A 20125-nucleotide genomic window follows, 5' to 3' on the forward strand; every position below is an offset into this window, starting at 1 on the left:
TTTGCTACTGATGCTGTTTATACACATTTCATCTTTTTTTTTTTTTTTTTTTGAGAGGGAGACTCGCGCTGTCGCCCAGGCTGGAGTGCAGTGGCCGGATCTCAGCTCACTGCAAGCTCCGCCTCCCGGGTTCACGCCATTCTCCTGCCTCAGCCTCCCGAGTAGCTGGGACTACAGGCGCCCGCCACCTCGCCCGGCTATTTTTTGTATTTTTTAGTAGAGACGGGGTTTCACTGCGTTAGCCAGGATGGTCTCGATCTCCTGACCTCGTGATCCGCCCGTCTCGGCCTCCCAAAGTGCTGGGATTACAGGCTTGAGCCACCGCGCCCGGCCTACACATTTCATCTTAATCCCACCCACTGAAAACAGGTGGTCCATCTATCCTTGAGATGAGTGGCGGCTCTGACACCTTCTGTGGCGCCCTGGTCCCCACCCCTACCCATGCAGGAGCCCTCGCAGAGTTGATACAGGGGCTCTGCAGGGGACAGGAGAGGAGGCTTCCTGGTCACCCCAGCCCCTGAAACCAGTGCAGCTCTTCCTGAGCCCTGCTGGGTAAGCTTCCTCCTGCTCAGATTGCAGAGCAAAGTGAAAATGGACAAATCCGATGCCTACAGAGGCAGGCAGGAAGCACAGCTGCAGCCAGCTCTGGGCACAGCAGGGAGCTGGCGGCACACATTCTACCAAAGAAGGCAGCACTGCCTTGCTTCAGCCGAGTGCCCGAGCTCTGGGTGTTTACACAGAATCTCCTGGCGGTTGTCTTCTGTTTAACCTGGTAATTCTTAAAAAGTACAAACACTGTAGTGCAAACAAACAATGCCGATAAGTTATATGCCACTGACAGTTCACCATCTCCCAATTCCGATGTGGGCGGGAAACCCGCTGCCATGAGACACAGTGACTAATGAGGCCACTGTGTTCCCTGACCCGCCAGATAAGCAGTTACTATTTCTCACACAGGCTGGACTGTGAGCAGCTCAAAGGAATGGACCGTGTTACTCCCATTCTTCTGAGAGACTGAACATACAGAGGGCCAATGGGCTGCAGCCAATGGCCAGACCACGTATAAAAGCAGAACTCCAACCCAAAATCTACAGCAACCTGCCCAGAAAGCCAGCCCACCACCTCCAAGTGAGAACTGTAGGAAGCCAGGCCAGTCCCCCAGCAACCAGTCCAGAAGCCAAAACTAACCCACAATCATGGCCCAAAAGGACCAGCGCAGGATCAGTAACTGATACTACCCTAATTGATTTTATTTTGTATTTTAGAGATGGGGTCTTGCTCTGTCATCTAGGCTGGAGAGCAGTGGTGCAATCACACAGCTCACTACAGCCTCGAACTCCTGGGTTCAAGTGATCCCCCCACCTCAGTCTCCCCAGTATCTGGGACTACAAGCATAAGCCGCTATGCTCAGCTAACTTTGTTTTTTCTGGAGACCCTGAAGTCTCGCAATGTTGCCCAGGCTGGTCTCAAACTCCTAGCCTCAAGTGATCCTCCTGCCTCAGCCTCCCAAATAGCTAGGACTACAGGCATGTATCACCACACTTGGCAACTTCCCTAATTTTTATTCCTGTTTCTAAGAGACAACAAACCAGAGAAAGCAACACACACTTCTAACCAATCACATAGGACGCCCCGCTTCTGGTTAGCTGTCTCCACCTTGCCCTGGCCAGCAGCCTCCACTCGGGACACCTGAAGCCTCCCCACTCCTCTGCCTTCCTGGAGTCTCTGCCAAACCCAAGTGGAGGCTGCCTCCCTTGCTGGAGCAAGCTCTAAATAAGTAGCCGCTGCCTGTTCTGCTGCCTGGTCTCCGCTTATGTTCACACTTTATCTGTGGAGGACTCAATTTGGTGCCCATTCTGGGCTAAGCAGGGACTAAGAAGTGGCCGGTATGAAGGCGGCCAACCGGAGTCACTCTGACAGGCACACGCCCTTCCCTTTCCCCACTCACTACAGCCCAAAGCAGACAACAGCCTCCAGCATTCTCCCGGTGTCCCCTCTAGCCTTCTCCATCTGTCTGTCCTCCACATGCAGCTGAGTGGAGCCAGATCCCGGCACTCAGCCTGGAAGCTGCCTGGGGCTCCATCCCTTGACCTATGTTCCCACCTGCTTTTCTGTCCCCCGTTCCCCCACACCAAGCTCCTCCCCATCTCAGCCCCTTCACTCATGCTGCCTTCCCCTTGGAAAGCGTCTCCCGCAGATCTCTGCAGGGCTGCCCCTCATCACCCGAGCATGGCCACACATGGCAGCTCCAGAGAAAGGTCTGAGCAGACGCCCTAGCCAAAGCCACACCCCAGGCCCGCTATCCCGAGGGACTCAATGCTTCCTTCCAGCAGTTAGCACCCCAAACTACCGCACTGTCTGCCTCCGAGTTGCTGTCTTTCTCTTTCTAAGCAGAATGCCAGCCCACTAAAGGCTGGGATCTGCTCATCCTACTCACCACAGCACCCCAACATGCAGCTGATACTCAAGACATATCCGTCAACGAACCAAGGAAGATGTGTGGTACCAGTGGTGAGCATGCTTTCTGAATTTTCTAGGAAAACCCCAACAATAGAATTCAGCCCTGTGGTCTATACGGTAATTCCTCTCACACTATCCTACCAGCACCACGGGTCTTCTGATAGTCACCCCCACCACCCACCCACTCCCAGCAACTGGGATTAGATGGCAAGTCAAGGGGCAGAAAAGGAAGGAAGAGGCAGTGGCAAGCATGAAGTGAACGGGTGCCCGCAAGTACTCTGTGCCAGGCACTGAACACACATCCCCTTACTGAATCCTCACGACTCTTCCGTGAGATGAATGTGATGTCCCTTCTAACACAGAAAGCTGAGACTCAGCAAAGTAAAAGAACTTTCCCCGGGTGCTGGAAGAAACAGGACTTGAATTCATGCCTTTGAAAAATGGCTTCCCTGTTCCAGCCAGCGGGGTCTGTGGTAATCCCACTGAATCCATTCCCAGTACTGCCACGCGTCAGCACATAAACTCTCTCATGTCCGGGATCCAGTTCAAAATGCATTCCCAAACACATGATGTGTGCGCTTAGGGGAGCGTGGAGCACACAGAAATCCTGGCTCAGCACCTCCATGCCGGCCTGAAAGGGCTGCGGTGGAGCCGTCCAGCCTGGACTCCCATGCTGCAGACATGAGGAACGGGCAGGACTTGGACACATCTAGGCCAGTAAGAGCCAGAGACACAAAAGCAACATCAATTTTCTTGTGGTTACAGAGCTTCTTGAACCCAAAGATTCCTGCCTAAGCACTTAATAACTGCCGGCTGTCAATTCTGTATGTTGAGAAATTCATCGAGGCACACATTTGATGTTACTTTTCACACTCATTTTTTGCCACGTTGCAGTTATGATCCCAGACTTTATCTCCCTTGATTAACCAAAAGGCAGACCGGCTCTGACAGCGGTAAGCTGATTAACTGTTCATCATGGCCAAAGGGGAGAACTAGAAATGAAATCACTAAAAATACAAGGAAAATGTACTTGGAGCCAGCTTCTAATTATGACCAAGTCTTTCTTGGAAAGAGAAGGTGCTCACAAATAGGACTACAAATGGATGGAATACTGAACCAAAATGTCAACATCGCTGATTCGCCATCAACGCACGTAGCCTGATGATGTACAGGAGGCCAGCATTAGACAACAAAGCAGGCACAGGCGTGTAAATCAGCGCACTGGGAACAAACCCGGGAGGAAGGCAGATAAGAGGGTTGACAAAAACAGAAAATCTTTATCAAACCCCAGCGTGACTATGATACTTGATTCACTCATCTAGTTTTGACACATGTATTTCAGCTACCTGGTTTTTGCCCAAACATCAAATGATTGACTATGCTCACTGAAGTATTTCTAAATCTAAATTTTTAAATCTAAAACTTTAGACATTTTTACCTAACTTGTCCTTAAAACAATAGATAATTTAAACCCTCATAAAAATTAACATAAAACATAATAACAGAGCATAATTAGTTCTAAAATGTTAGTGCTGGAGAGTATAGAACTGTACCTCATAGCAATCTGGCTACCATAAAACAAGAATGAATTTGGGAAGTATTTAAAAACTAATAGTAAAAATGGGATGAAGAATGGGATTATTTTTTGAAATAGGGTCTTGCTCTGTCACCCAGCTGGACAGCACGGGCACGATCTTGGCTCACTGCCACCTCTGCCTCCCGGGCTCAAGCAATCCTCCCACCTCAGCCTCTGAGTAGCTGTCATTACAGGCTCATGCCACCAGACCCAACTAATTTTTTTTATTTTATGTAGATACAGTGTTTCGCCATGTTGCCCAGGTTTGTCTCAAACTCCTTGAGCTTGAGTGATCTGCCTGCTGTGGCCTCCCAAACTGCTGGAATTACAGGCATGAGCTACTGCACGGGGCCAAGAATGAGATATTTACCTTGTCTCCAAGTACCTCCCTGCAATACACTTATTAATCACACAGAAAAAGAGTAATTGTACACTGGAGAAACTGGCTGACCCCATCAGCACCGTAGCCAACCTGGTAGGATGCAGAGAGAACACAACACCACTTCTATACTATATCTGCAAAATTAAAAGGCATAACTTAGATCTAATTAGGAGGAAGCTCCAGACAAACCTAAGCTGAGGAACATTCTACAAATAGCACATGTGACTACTGAGCACTTAAAATCGGGCCAGTCTAAACTAAGTGTAAAATACATATTGGATTGCAAATACATATTTCCGTCACCCCCAATATGGTTTGGCTGTGTCTCCACCCAAATCTCATCTTGAATTGTAGTTCCCATAATCCAAACATGTCGTGGGAGGGGCCTGGTGGGAGGTAATTGAATCATGGGGGCAGTTATCCTCATGCTGTTCTTGTGACATTAAGTGAGTTCTCAAGAGATCTGACAGTTTTATAAGGGGCTTTTCCCCTTTTGCTCGGCACTTCTCCTTCCTGCCTGCCACCATGTGAAGAAAGATGTGTTTGCTTCCCCTTCCACCATGATTGTAACTTTCCTGAGGCCTCCCAGCCATGCTGAACTGTGAGTCAATTAAACTTATTTCCTTTATAAATTACCCAGCCTCCGGTATGTCTTTATTAGCAGCACAAGAATGGACTAATACACTCACCAAGGTTCCTTGTGCCTCATTGTAATCCCTCTCATCTACCCATCCTATCCCTCCTCTATGCCACCCCATGCAACCACTGAACCATCCTGTCATTACAGTCAGGTACGCATTGTCTAGAATTTCACATAAATGACTTCATATGACCAGGCACGGTGACTCACGCCTGTAATCCTAGCACTTTAGGAGGCCGAGGCAGGCAGATCATGAGGTGAAGGGATCAAGACCATCCTGGCTAACACGCTGAAACCCCGTCTCTACTAGAAATACAAAAAAATTAGCCAGACGTGGTGGCACGCACCTGTAGTCCCAGCTACTCGGGAGGCTGAGGCAGGAGAATCGCTTGAACCCAGGAGGCGGAGGTTGCAGTGAGCGGAGATTGCACCACTGCACTCCAGCCTGGGTGACAGAGCGAGACTCTGTCTCAAAAAAAAAAAAAAAAGAATTGCTTCATTCGCCTAGCTTCTTCCACTGAGCAAAATCATTCTGAGATTCATCCATATTCTAGCATGTAGCAATAGCTCACTTACTTTTATTGCTAAGTAGTCTGGATTTATCGCAGTCTGTTCATCTGTTCACCTGGACAATTAGGTGTTCACATCTGGGGCCATTACAAATAAAGATACTCTATCTCTGCACAAGCATTTGTGCAGGCAAATAGCCTCATATCTCTTGAGTAAATGCCTAAGAGAGGAATGGCTGAATCATAGGAAATTGCCACACTGTTTTCCTAAATGGCTGTCCCATTTTACATTCCCAACAGTAGTATATGAGAGTTCCAGTTCCTCCACATTCTCACCAATACTTGCCTTGCAGAGTCTTTTTCATTTTAGCCATTTGAATACACATGCAGTGGTAGCTCACTGCGGTTTTAGTTTGCTTTTTTTAATTTTTTTTTTGAGACGCAGTCTCGCTCTGTCCCCAGGCTGGAGTGCAATGGCGTGATCTCAGCTCACTGCAAGCTCCGCGTCCCGGGTTCAAACGATTCTCCTGCCTCAGCCTCCCAAGTAGCTGGGACTACAGGCACCCGCCACCACACCTGGCTAAATGTTGTATTTTTAGTAGAGACGGGGTTTTCACCCTGTTAGCCAGGATGGTCTCAATCTTCTGACCTCATGATCTGCCCGCCTCAGCCTCCCAAAGTGCTGGGATTACAGGTGTGAGCCACCACGCCCGGCCTGCATTTTTTAAATGTCTAATGATGCTGAGCATCTGTTCATGTGCTCATTTGCCATCTGTACAACTGATCTGCAGTGTTCAAATCTTTTGCACATTTCTTATTGGGTCGTATGTTTTTTCTTTTCTTTTTCTTTTTTTGAGACAGGATCTCCCTCTGTCACCCAAGCTGAAGTGCAGTGGCACAATCTCAGGTCACTCCAACCAATGCCTCCCAGGCTCAAGCCACCCTCCCACATCAGCCTCCCAAGTAGCTGAAACTACAGGAGCACGCCACCACGCCTGGCTAATTTTGGTATTTTTTTGTAGAGACGGAGTTTTGCCATGTTGCCCAGGCTGGTCTCAAACTCCTGAGCTCAAGCAATCCACCCGCTTCAGCCTCCCAGAGTGCTGGGATTACAGGTGTGAGCCACCACGCCCAGCCGGGTTGAATGTTTTCTTATTGCTGAGCTCTGAGAATTCTCTATATATTCTGAATTCAAGTCACTCATTAAATATATTATTTGCAAATATTTTCTCTTAGTACTTTGCTTGTCTTTTCAGTCTCTAAAGAGTATTTTTTTTTTTTTTTTTTTTTGAGACGGAGTCTCGCTCTGTCACCCGGGCTGGAGTGCAGTGGCCGGATCTCAGCTCACTGCAAGCTCCGCCTCCCGGGTTTACGCCATTCTCCTGCCTCAGCCTCCCGAGTAGCTGGGACTACAGGCGCCGGCCACCTCGCCCGGCTAGTTTTTTGTATTTTTTAGTAGAGACGGGGTTTCACCGTGTTAGCCAGATGGTCTCGATCTCCTGACCTCGTGATCCGCCCGCCTCGGCCTCCCAAAGTGCTGGGATTACAGGCTTGAGCCACCGCGCCCGGCCTAAAGAGTATTTTTTAATGTAAATTTTTAATTGTGAAGTCCAATGTATCGATTCATTCTCTTATGGAGGACGCTTTTGGTGTTGGAACGAAGAAATCTTGAACTAATCACGGTCACAGAGGTTTTCTCTTATGTTTTCTTCTGGAAGTTTTAGAGTTTCAGGTTTTACATGTAGGTCTATGACTCATTTTGAGATAATTTTTGTACTTGGTGCAAAGTATGCCCTGCAGTTCATTTTCTGATTATGGATATCCAATTATTTCAGTACTCATTTTGGCAAAGACTATTTCCACTAAATTACCTTTGCATTTCTGTCAAAAATCAGCTGTCCACCTATGTATGGGTCTGTATCTAGCTCTCTATTTTTTCCCTTCATCTGTTTGTCCATCATTACGTTACTACCACACTGTCTTGATACGACAGTCATACAGTAAGTCTTGATCTCAGGCAGGGTTCCTCTCCAAGTTTGATTGTCTTTTTCAAAGTAGTTTTGGCTCTTCTAGGTCCTTTATATTTCCACGTGAATTTCAGAATCAGCTTGTTAATTTTTATAAAAAGCCTTGCTGGGATCTAACTGGGATTTATTTGAATCTATAGATCAATTTGGGGAGAATTGATACCTTAACAGTACTGAATTTCCCAGCCCATGAACATGCTAAGTCTTTCCATTTATTTAAATCTCCTTTGAATTCTCTCAACAATGTTTTGTAGTTTTCAGTGTACGGGTCTAACACATTTTTGCAGATCTATTCCTAAGCATTTCTTATTTTTAATGTTATTATAAATGATGCTATTTTTACATTTCAATTTCTGATTATCCATTGCCAGCATATAGAAAAACAATTGGTATTTGGATATTGATCTTGTATCCTACAACTTTACTAAACTCACTTAGTAGTTCTAGAAGATATTTTGTAGATTCCATCAGATTTTCTATGCAGATAATCACGTTGTCTGTGAACTGACAGCTTTACTGTATCGTCCTTTCCAATCCAGCTACCTTTTGTTTCTTTTTCTTGCCTGAGTATAGTAGCTAGAACGAAAGTGGTGAGAAGAGACGTTCTTGTGTTGCTCCTGAGATTAGGGGAAAAGTATTCAGTCTTTCGCCATTAAGAGTGATGTTAGCTGTAGGTTTTACAGAGATCCTCCTTATCAGGTTAAGGAAGTTCCCTTCTTTTCTCACTTTGCTGAGGGTATTGTTTTTATTTTTTTTATTATTATTTCTTAAACTCTGTGTAGAGGGCCGGGCGTGGTGGCTCATGCCTGTAATCCCAGCACTTTGAGAAGCCAAGCCAGAGAGATCACTTGAGGCCAGGAGTTCAAGACTAGCCTGGCCAACATGGTGAAACCCCACCTCTACTAAAAACACAAAAATACGTCAGGCGTGGTGGCACATGCCTGTAATCCCAGCTACTTGGGAGGCAGAGGCGGGAGAACTGCTTAAACTTGCCAGGAGGCAGAGGTTGTAGCGAGCTGAGATCGCACCACTGCACTCCAGCCTGGGAGGTTTTTTTGAGACTCTGTCTCAAAAGTAAAACAAAATAATAAAATAAATAAAATTTATTTTATTTTATTTTATTTTATTTTATTTTTTTGAGACGGAGTTTCGCTCTTGTTGCCCAGGCTGGAGTGCAATGGCGCGATCTCGGCTCACTGCAATCTGTGCCTCCCAGGTTCAAGCGATTCTCCTGCCTCAGCCTCCCGAGCAGCTGGGATTACAGGCATACACCATCACACCTGGCTAATTTTATATTTTTATTAGAGACGTGGTTCCTCCATGTTGGTCAGGCTGGTCTCGAACTCCTGACCTCAGCTGATCCGCCTGCCTCAGGCTCCTAAAGTGCTGGGATTACAGGCGTGAGCCACTGTGCCCCGCCTTAATTTTAATTTTTTTAAAAAATAAATATAAATAAAACCCTGTAGAATTCAGACTCCTCACTTGTGCTCTAAGCCTATTTACCCTGTTTATCCCCTGCTACTTAGGATCCCTTAGCTTCCTATAAAAAACTTTCTGCTACATCACACCAGGGCAGACATGAGATTTTGTCAAATGCTTCTTCTGTACCCATTGAGATAAGCAAAAGATTTTTCTTTTTTGGCTTAATATGGTGAATTACACTGAGTTTCAAATATTAATACTGAATCAACCCTACAAAATCAGGACAAACCCTACTTGGTTATGTTGTACTATCCTTTGTAAACACTGTTAGATTAGATTTGCCACAATTGGGTTTAGCATGTTAACATCTATGCTCATGAGGAGTCTTGACTGGGGTTTTCCTTCCTCACAATGTCTTTGGTTTTGGTATCAGAATCATGCAGGTCTCATAGAATTAGTTGTAACATATTCTCTTCAATTTTACAGAAAAGTTTGAGTTTTGGTGTGAGTTCTTCCTTAAATGTTTGGGCCGGGCACTATTCCCAGCTCTGTGAATAGCTGGCATTGTTTTCTCTAATCCTTCAACTAGTTCTCTCCCTGGCCTTAAGAAGTTTTCTTGCTCATCAGTTCTCAGCGGGATCCTTGAGTGGAGGGGCATTTTGGACATCTCAAGTTTTCTCTCGTGCACCTCTAATCTACCTTATACTCCCTCGTAAGTACTCTGTCCTGCAACCTCTACCTGCCTCAGTCTCCCTGAACTCTCATCTCCATCTCCTCAACGCAGGGAGGCTGCCTAGCTCTGCCTGGGTTTCCCCTGTGCCATGGCCTAGAAACTTTCTAAAGGCACTGAGCTGGGGCAGCTGTACTGCTCACTCCCACTATCGCTTGTGGCAGAAGAAAGTGAGTTGGTCTTTCCCCCCGGTTCCTGGTACAGAACTTCTAAAACCCTTAGAATTCCCTGAGTCATATGGGTGATAGAAGCATCTTTTGTTCTAATGAGGCAACTCTTGGCAGGCCCCTAGGATGGGGGCTGGTCACCAGAATGACCAAGCCTCAATCAAAAACATGGAACTTTCGGCCCCATTCCCCAATATCTGGGGAGAAGAGAGGGACTAGAGATGGAAGCACTCGTCAACAGCCAGTGACTGACCAATCATGCCTGTGTAAAGAAACCTCCATAGAAACCCCAGAACGGCCAGGCGCGGTGGCTAAATATTTCAAATCATTTCTTTTTTTTTTTTTTTTTTTTGAGACGGAGTCTCGCTCTACCGCCCAGGCTGGAGTGCAGTGGCCGGATCTCAGCTCACTGCAAGCTCTGCCTCCCGGGTTTACGCCATTCTCCTGCCTCAGCCTCCCGAGCAGTTGGGACTACAGGCGCCTGCCACCGCGCCCGGCTAGTTTTTTGTATTTTTTTAGTAGAGACGGGGTTTCACCGTTTTAGCCAGGATGGTCTCGATCTCCTGACCTCGTGATCCGCCCGTCTCGGCCTCCCAAAGTGCTGGGACTACAGGCTTGAGCCACCGCGCCCGGCCTCAAATCATTTCTAATGGTGTACTCACAATTTTGTGGGATGATTTTTCTTAGAGTGTGCCAAATTCAATAATCAACAGGCCCCATTCAACCTGAAACTGGGCTGCGTGCGGTGGCTCACCCCTGTAATCCCAACATTTTGGGAGGCTGAACTATAATCCCAACATTTTGGGAGGCTGAAGCAGGATGATCACTTGAGCCTAGGTGTTCGAGACCAGCCTAGGCAACAGAAGAAGATCCCTGTCTCTACAAATAATTTAAAAATTAGCTCGGTGCGGTGGCTCATGCCTGTAATCCCAGCACTTTGGGAGGTGGAGGCGGGCATATTGCCTGAGGTCAGGAGTTCGAGACCAGCCTGGCCAACATGGTAAAACCCCGTCTCTATTAAAAATACAAAAATTAGCTGGGTGTGATGGCAGGCGCCTGTAATCCCAGCTACTCGGGAGGCTGAGACAGGAGAATCGCTTGAACCCGGGAGGCAGAGATTGCAGTGAGCCGAAACCGTGCCACTGCACTCCAGCCTGGACGACAAGAGCGAAACTCCGTCTCAAAAAAAAAAAAAGAAAAGAAAAAAGAAGGGGCGGAGCAAGATGGCCGAATAAGAACAGCTCCAGTCTCCAACTCCCAGCGCGAGCGACACAGAAGACCGGTGATTTCTGCATTTTCAACTGAGGTACTGGGTTCATCTCACTGGGGAGTGCCGGACGATCGGTGCTGGTCAGCTGCTGCAGCCCGACCAGCAAGAGCTGAAGCAGGGCGAGGCATTGCCTCACCTGGGAAGCGCAAGGGCGAAGGGAATCCCTTTTCCTAGCCAGGGGAACTGAGACACACAACACCTGGAAAATCGGGTAACTCCCACCCCAATACTGCGCTTTAAGCAAACAGGCACACCAGGAGATCATATCCCACACCTGGCCGGGAGGGTCCCACGCCCACAGAGCCTCCCTCATTGCTAGCACAGCAGTCTGTGATCTACCGGCAAGGCAGCAGCGAGGTTGGGGGAGGGGCGCCCGCCATTGCTGAGGCTTAAGTAGGTAAACAAAGCTGCTGGGAAGCTCGAACTGGGTGGAGCTCACAGCAGCTCAAGGAAACCTGCCTGTCTCTGTAGACTCCACCTCTGGGGACAGGGCACAGTAAACAACTGGAAAAATTCCCTTTGAAAACTGGCACAAGGCAGGGATGCCCTCTCTCACCACTCCTATTCAACATAGTGTTGGAAGTTCTGGCTAGGGCAATTAGGCAAAAGAAAGAAATCAAGGGTATTCAGTTAGGAAAAGAAGAAGTCAAATTGTCCCTGTTTGCAGATGACATGATTGTATATTTAGAAAACCCCATTGTCTCAGCCCAAAATCTCCTTAAGCTGATAAGCAACTTCAGCAAAGTCTCAGGATACAAAATTAATGTGCAAAAATCACAAGCATTCTTATACACCAGGAACAGACAAACAGAGAGCCAAATCAGGAATGAACTTCCATTCACAATTGCTTCAAAGAGAATAAAATACCTAGGAATCCAACTTACAAGGGATGTAAAGGACCTCTTCAAGGAGAACTACAAACCACTGCTCAGTGAAATCAAAGAGGACACAAACCAATGGAAGAACATACCATGCTCATGGATAGGAAGAATCAATATCGTGAAAATGGCCATACTGTCCAAGGTAATTTATAGATTCAATGCCATCCCCATCAAGCTACCAATGAGTTTCTTCACAGAATTGGAAAAAACTGCTTTAAAGTTCATATGGAACCAAAAAAGAGCCCGCATCTCCAAGACAATCCTAAGTCAAAAGAACAAAGCTGGAGGCATCACGTTACCTGACTTCAAACTATACTACAAGGCTACAGTAACCAAAACAGCATGGTACTGGTACCAAAACAGAGACATAGACCAATGGAACAGAACAGAGTCCTCAGAAATAATACCACACATCTACAGCCATCTTATCTTTGACAAACCTGAGAGAAACAAGAAATGGGGAAAGGATTCCCTATTTAATAAATGGTGCTGGGGAAATTGGCTAGCCATAAGTAGAAAGCTGAAACTGGATCCTTTCCTTACTCCTTATACAAAAATTAATTCAAGATGGATTAGAGACTTAAATGTTAGACCTAATACCATAAAAATCCTAGAGGAAAACCTAGGTAGTACCATTCAGGACATAGGCATGGGCAAAGACTTCATGTCTAAAACACCAAAAGCAACGGCAGCAAAAGCCAAAATTGACAAATGGGATCTAATTAAACTAAAGAGCTTCTGCACAGCAAAAGAAACTACCATCAGAGTGAACAGGCAACCTACAGAATGGGAGAAAATTTTTGCAATCTACTCATCTGACAAAGGGCTAATATCCAGAACCTACAAAGAACTCAAACAAATTTACAAGAAAAAAACAAACAACCCCATCAAAAAGTGGGCAAAGGATATGAACAGACATTTCTCAAAAGAAGACATTCATACAGCCAACAGACACATGAAAAAATGCTCATCATCACTGGCCATCAGAGAAATGCAAATCAAAACCACAATGAGATACCATCTCACACCAGTTAGAATGGCGATCATTAAAAAGTCAGGAAACAACAGGTGCTGGAGAGGATGTGGAGAAATAGGAACGCTTTTACACTGTTGGTGGGATTGTAAACTAGTTCAACCATTATGGAAAACAGTATGGCGATTCCTCAAGGATCTAGAACTAGATGTACCATATGACCCAGCCATCCCATTACTGGGTATATACCCAAAGGATTATAAATTATGCTGCTATAAAGACACATGCACTCGTATGTTTATTGCAGCACTATTCACAATAGCAAAGACTTGGAATCAACCCAAATGTCCATCAGTGACAGATTGGATTAAGAAAATGTGGCACATATACACCATGGAATACTATGCAGCCATCAAAAAGGATGAGTTTGTGTCCTTTGTAGGGACATGGATGCAGCTGGAAACCATCATTCTTAGCAAACTATCACAAGAACAGAAAACCAAACACCGCATGTTCTCACTCATAGGTGGGAACTGAACAATGAGATCACTTGGACTCAGGAAGGGGAACATCACACACCGGGGCCTATCATGGGGAGGGGGGCGGGGGGAGGGATTGCATTGGGAGTTATACCTGATGTAAATGACGAGTTGATGGGTGCAGCACACCAACATGGCACAAGTATACATATGTAACAAACCTGCACGTTATGCACATGTACCCTACAACTTAAAGTATAATAATAATAAATAAATTAAAAAATAAAAAAAAAAGAAAAAAAAAAAGAAAAAAGAAACCCCGGAACAACAGGATTTGGAGAGTTTCAGGTTATTAAACACACGGAGGCGCTGAGACGGTGGTGCACCTAGAGAGGGCACGGAAACTCCATGCCACCCCCACCTCCCACAGCTAGCCCTATGATCGATCTCTCCTGTGTGGCTGTTCCTGAGTTGCAGCCTTTATAAAAAACCACGTAAGTAAAAATGTAAGTAAAGTGTTTTCCTGAGTTCTATGAATCATTCTAGAAAAATTATCAAACCCGAAGAGGGAGTTATGGGAACCCCTGATGTATAGCCATTGGTCAGAAGTACAGGTAGCCTGGGACTTAAAACTAGTGTCTTAAATTGGGTCAGTCTTGTGACACCGAGCCCTTTAACTTGTGGGATCTGATGCTAACTCCAGGCAGATAGTGTCAGAATTCAACTGAATCGTTGAATGCCCAGTTGTTATCTAGAGAACTGGAGAAGTAGTGTTAGAAAAGATACCACATCAAGTGTCAAGAGAAGAAACCATCATTGCCCATCTCTCAAAAGATCACTGTCCTTCACTGACCGATGTCCGGTGTTTTACATTTTGTCCATTTTTGAATTGTTTCAGGCAAGAAGGTGTATTGAGCCCTGTTGCTCCATACTGACCAAAAGTGGAAAACCTCAAACCCAAGCCTTCTCCACCACCCACAAGGCCTCCTGTGCCTACTTCTATCAAGGAGGCCTACATTGGAATCATCTGACCCCTTGTCTGTATGACTCATGAGAGCCACGGTAAAATACAAATTTAATCTCTGAGTCACCAGTCCCTAGCACAGAGGCCTGGCTCACTTGAGATTCTAGGGAAGTTTTGCTGGTTGAATGAATGTATGTGTGGATGCAAGCCCTGGCTCAAAAAATCTAAGGTCCTCTATGAACACAGGTCCCCAGTGCCATTCTGAAAGGCTCGACCCAAGGTCTGCACTGAACTTGAGAACAAAATCTAAACTCTTCACTAGCCAAGAGAATTGAGGACTTTGTTTCCCCTTAATGACAGTAAGAAGAGAACCCAAACCAAAGCCCAGAATAAGAAGTGCTTTGATAAACTGGACAAACACCCTGGGAAACGGCAATTAGAATAACTTGCAATTTCAATCACTCCTTTGTTTCATAATTTTCCTAGAAGCTAAATATTTTTCTAGTTGGTACAAGGGGACTTTCCTGGCCATCTCTTCAAAAGATAGGAAATTAATAATATTGGGTCTTGCGAGTATTCACTTAAGTTTAGATAATTTCTGTCATTTCTTGTTTAAAATCTCCCTAATAACAAGAACATGCAGTAACAAGTTTTTTTGGCATTTTTCTTAAATGAGGATAAGAGAAAACAGATTATTCTACCCTGTTCACCCTGGCCATGACCATATCTAGGTGCAAAGAAATGGTATATAGTGTGAAGAATAAATCAATTCCTAGACACATTCTACAGGACTTTCCTAAATTAGATCATAACAATTTTAAAGGTCAAATAAAGGCAAAAACACTTTCAGTCTGAGTACCAAGGCATCATGTGGCTCCTCGCAGTGAGCTGTGAAACTTCCCCACCAACATTAAAGTTTACAGCCAAGACTCACAGGAGAAAAAAAGAGAAAAAGACTAAATTGTCATGTAAATAAGAGATTCAGGATTAACACAAGCATTCTTTTTTTTTTTTTTTTTTTTTTGAGATAAGGGCTCACTGTGTTGCCCAGGCTGAAGTGCAGTGGTACAATCTCAGCTCACTGCAACCCCCACCTCCCCTGCTCAAGCGATCCTCCTGCCTCAGCTTCCTGGGTAGCTAGGACCAGAGGTGTGTGCCAGCACACCTGGCTAACTTTTTGTATTTTTGGTAGAGACTGGGTTTCACCATGTTGCTCAGGCTGAAGACAAGTGTTCTTATGGCCATCTCTGGAGGATATTGAGGGGTAGGTTTAAAGTCTGACCATGCTTTTTTTTTTTTTTTGGATACACGGTTTCGCTGTGTTGCCCAGGCTAGAGTGCAGTGGCACGATCTCAGCTCACTGCAGCATCTGCCTCCTGGATTCAAGTGATTCTCCTGCCTCAGCCTCCCAAGTAGCTGGGACTACAGGCATGCACCACCACACCCGGCTACTTTTTGTATTTTTAGTAGAGATGGGGTGTCACCAAGTTGACCAGGCTGGTCTTGAACTCCTGACCTCAGGTGACCCATCCCCCTCAGCCTCCCAAAGTGCTAGGATTTCAGGTGTGAGCCACCACACCCGGCCGCTACCATGCTTTTTAAAGAGCAAGAGAAACTAGCTTAACAGGTATAACATCCCCTTTCAATAGAAAAGTCTCTCACCAAAGATCCTTCTCTGCCGGTGCAACTGCGGCACATCTACTTTCACCACGGGGATGGTTCTCAAACTTAGCACTGTCTATCTCACTCTCTGCTTTGAATACTTCAAGAGGTCCACACTGTCCGCAGAAGTAAAAAACCATTACTATGGTGTACAGGGTTCTTCACGATCTGCAAACCTACACACGAAAAGAATGTATTCTCTTCCCACACATCATATATTCTTGTCTAGGGATTCCCAGGATAAGTTATCAGTAGGTCAATTAGGTTTGGATACACAGAATTAAACACAGTTCAACAGGCTAACCTGTTCCTGGCATTACTGAGCTCCCAGAATTCCCCATGGAACACCTCCATGGACCAGTGCTCTGGAGAACGTAGATGCTACTCTCCAGGCACTTCAAACTGCTTCTTCTCTGTCTAATACACCACCTTTTTTCTCCTTCCTTTGCACACCTTGAAAGAATATTTGTTTCTGTTCTGTCTCCCCCTTCTTACTCCCACTCACCACTCACCTCTCTGGGATCAGGCTTTGAACTCTAACAGGCTGCAGAAACTGCAGTGCTCCGAATGTGGCACCTACCTTTTCTCGTGTCTCTTCACATTCTGAAAAGTACAAAATGATGTTCATCACTTATGAAAGCATTTGCACGCAAAGGCAAAAAAGTGGCCGGGAAGAAGATGTAATGCGCTCATGAGGTGCTTGCCTTCGGAGACAGGAGGGACACCTTTTCTGGTGTCCCTTCGCCCTGTCACATCTTACTGCAAGGAGCTACAGGATGCCTGAGGACTAAGAATGAAAGCATCTTTTTGCCTTTTTTGTGTGTCCCTTTGCCTGTGTACTTGGTCCCTGTCTTTCTCACACCTCTTGGCTTGGCTCACTTCTATGTCATTTTTTCTATTTTTCTTTTGAAAATTAAAAATACAGAGAGAAAGGCAGAATAAAAACCAAAGGCCTGCATTCCCACTCATCAGAGGTGACAACCATGAGACCACACTAATTAATGTCATGTTGTTAGGCTAATAATGTCACGTTGGCTTCAAGACTTTTCTTTTTAATAAAAGAACATAACAGGATAAAAGTGAAGGTCCTGTGATCTCTGCTGACAGCCCACTCCCACTCTGCTTCTCCTCACAAGCACCTCACAAGTGTCCTGCGTCTTCTTCCGGTCCACTTTTATGCCTTTACATGCAAATACATTCATAACCAATGAAAAATCATTTTGTACTTCACAAAAAACAACATAATCACATCATACAATAAGCATAACTCACCACCTTTGTCACTGCATAAAATCTAATCAGTAAGATCTACCCATACTGGCAGGCAACTCAACAGTATCTGCCAATACTAATTCAACTGATCTATCAACACTGATTCTACTGCTTCTTCCGCCATCTCCAGTTACTAAGAACTTAGCACCAGGCCCTGTCTCCAAGGGCTTATTTGCCCCTTCCAGTGGCCCCCTAAGATGCCCCAAATGCCTTCAGCTGACACAGGGCAGGGACACACTCGCCAGGTCTGGCCCAGTCTAAGGCTGTGCCCTTAAGTGTTATGCTAAGCTGCCCCATTTTTTTGTTTTATAATTTGTTTTCTTTTTTTAAATAAAAAAATAGAGAGAAAATAATTTTTTTTATTTAAATAAAAAAATATTTTTTAAACAAAAAAAAAATCTCGCTACATTACCCAGGCTGGTCCCAAACTCCTGGCCTCAAGCAATCCTCCCACCTTGATTCCCAGAGTGCGGGGATAACGATATGAGCCACTGCACTCGGCCAAGCTGCCCTGTGTCCATCAATAGCCCACCAGGCACTGTCTCTGTGCCAGGTGTCTTGTATATATCATGTCTCTCAATTCCCTGAACCACGCACTTACTTACGTGTTAAGTACAATTACTATCCCCACTTTACAGACACAGAAACTGAGACTGGGGCAGGTCCTGGAGGCTTGGTGTGAACCACAACTATACAGCTTTAGACTCCAAGTTTTTATCCACAGAGCTAAATGTCAGGTTTACTTCGAAAAATAAAAAAAAAAATGGAAGATGGGCCTGTGTAAGACTGTGAAGAGGCTTGAATGCTCAGCTCAGGAGTACCGGTTAACAAGTTACATGGTATTGTACCTATGTCACTGGTCCCTGATCAACACAGCACCAGAGCGCCCTGGGAACAGGGAAACGGTACTCACGGTCATGGACCTTGTAGCAGTGTCTCTGCAAGCGCTTCACGTCCCATTCCTCTAGCACGCCATGGGTCATCAGCAACTGGAGGAAGCGCCGGTGGACATCTGTCATGACGCCCATTCTCCTTGTGCTACCCTGCATGTGGGAACGAACTGAAAAGGAAGTAAATCACACTAGTCATCCCCAAGCACATCAGAAGCAATGTCCTGGGTCTTGTACTAATTTACATTAACGAATATAAATTTGCTATCATTTTAAAGTCATTCTTCATGCTGATTACTACAAAGGTGAGAAGAAGAACACGAGTCACAGCAAATCAGGACTGGGCAGTGATAAGAGGTGTGGATTCTGCAGCTAGAATGCCGGGATTCAGGGCCTGGCTCTCCCACTTACTTACTAGGCATGTGAAATTGAGCAAATTAGTCCCCACGGTGCTTCGGTTTCTGATCTGTAAAGTGGGAATAATGATAGAAATGTTCTCTGCAGAATTGCTATGAAGATTAGATGGGTTAATACATGTAATAGCCTGATAAAATAGTAAGCACTAAATAAGTGTGAGCTATTTTTACTATTAGGCAATTCTGGGTCTAACCCTTGGCTGAGCCTTTTACCAGATCTATGGCCTTGGAGAAATTTAGCAGAGGACCCGTTTTTTCACCATAAAATTATAATCAAATTCACTACTGAGAGAACTGCTAATAAACACGTAATAAATGTTAGTTTCCTCAAATCACTAATAAAACAACTATCATGGTAGGACTTCAGGCTATTTTTTAAATCTCCTGCTTGCTAATAAAATGGGATCTTTCCGCAAGCCACAAAGATCACAGCTAATAAAAGTTTTCCACAAGCCCTGATCAAAACGCTGGCTACCGCCATGGAGCACGCACTGCAGGGGCTAAGAATGTGGATTTGGAACTAAACAGGAAGCACTGAGACCAGAAAGTCCCAGACCTGCCCGATCCTAAGAATTTCCTAATGTGTATATTAACAATACAGATTCCCAAACCCTTTCCTGGATGTTCTGACTGCAGTGGGTTCTGGAATCCTGAGGTGTTTACATTCATTTTAGGTGATACCATGATCTGACAAGAAGTTCACTGGTGCCTTGGGCAAATACAGCACGCAAACATTTTTAGCTAACAATGCTCAGCCTCCCTAAGGCCCAGTCTTTTCATCTCTAAAACAGGGAAACTAGTAGCTATCTTAAAGGCAGAGGAAGCCTAAATGAATCACAAATACCAAAGGCTTGCCAAGCACCTGGCACATAAGAGATACACAAAACTGCTAATTACTGTTCTTTTGTTCTTTTTTTAAATCTGAGATGAAGTCTCGCTCTGTTGCCCAGGCTGGAGTGCAGTGGCATGATCTCGGCTCACTACAACCTCTGCCTCCCGGGTTCCAGTGATTCTCCTGCCTCAGCCTCCCAAGTAGCTGGCACTACAGGCGCCCACCACCGTGCCTGGCTAATTTTCGTATTTTTAGTAGAGACAAATTTCACCATGTTGGCCAGGCTGGTCTCGAACTCCTGACCTCAGGCGATCCACCTGCCTCAGCCTCTCAAAGGGCTGGGATGACAGGTATGAGCCACAGGGCCTGGCCAGTGCTGTTCTTTAACAGTATCCTCAACTGGACCTCAGGGCTGGGAAAATGCACCATCTCATAACCAGTTCCTTCAACTGCCTGCTAGAAAAACATCCTCCATCTCACCAAATCTGCACCTCAACAAAGCCTACATTAGACTCATCCTCTCCTTCCACCTCCTTAGCCCCTTTCCACTCCTAAGTCCTTTTCTTTGCAAAT

The 20125-nt window shown here is 45.5% G+C and overlaps 1 protein-coding gene across 6 annotated transcripts in view; it reads right to left on the bottom strand.

The window, feature by feature from the left end:
- The window catches only part of LOC105463219 (NSE1 homolog, SMC5-SMC6 complex component), a 48356-nt gene that overhangs the window by 18032 nt on the left and 10199 nt on the right, over positions 1-20125 (bottom strand). For 4 of the 6 annotated variants that reach the window (XM_011710180.2, XM_071084286.1, XM_071084287.1 and 1 more), the window contains exon 2: positions 18328-18474. In XM_011710180.2, the coding sequence (XP_011708482.1) occupies positions 18328-18463 (136 nt within the window). In that variant the 5' untranslated portion in view covers positions 18464-18474. Of the gene's footprint in view, positions 1-18327; positions 18475-18719; positions 18771-20125 lie in introns of all 6 variants that reach the window. The other 2 variants (XM_011710178.3, XM_011710183.3) reach the window with 1 other exon arrangement.

Source organism: Macaca nemestrina, chromosome 18, assembly GCF_043159975.1.
Source record: "Macaca nemestrina isolate mMacNem1 chromosome 18, mMacNem.hap1, whole genome shotgun sequence".
NCBI lineage: Eukaryota > Metazoa > Chordata > Mammalia > Primates > Cercopithecidae > Macaca > Macaca nemestrina.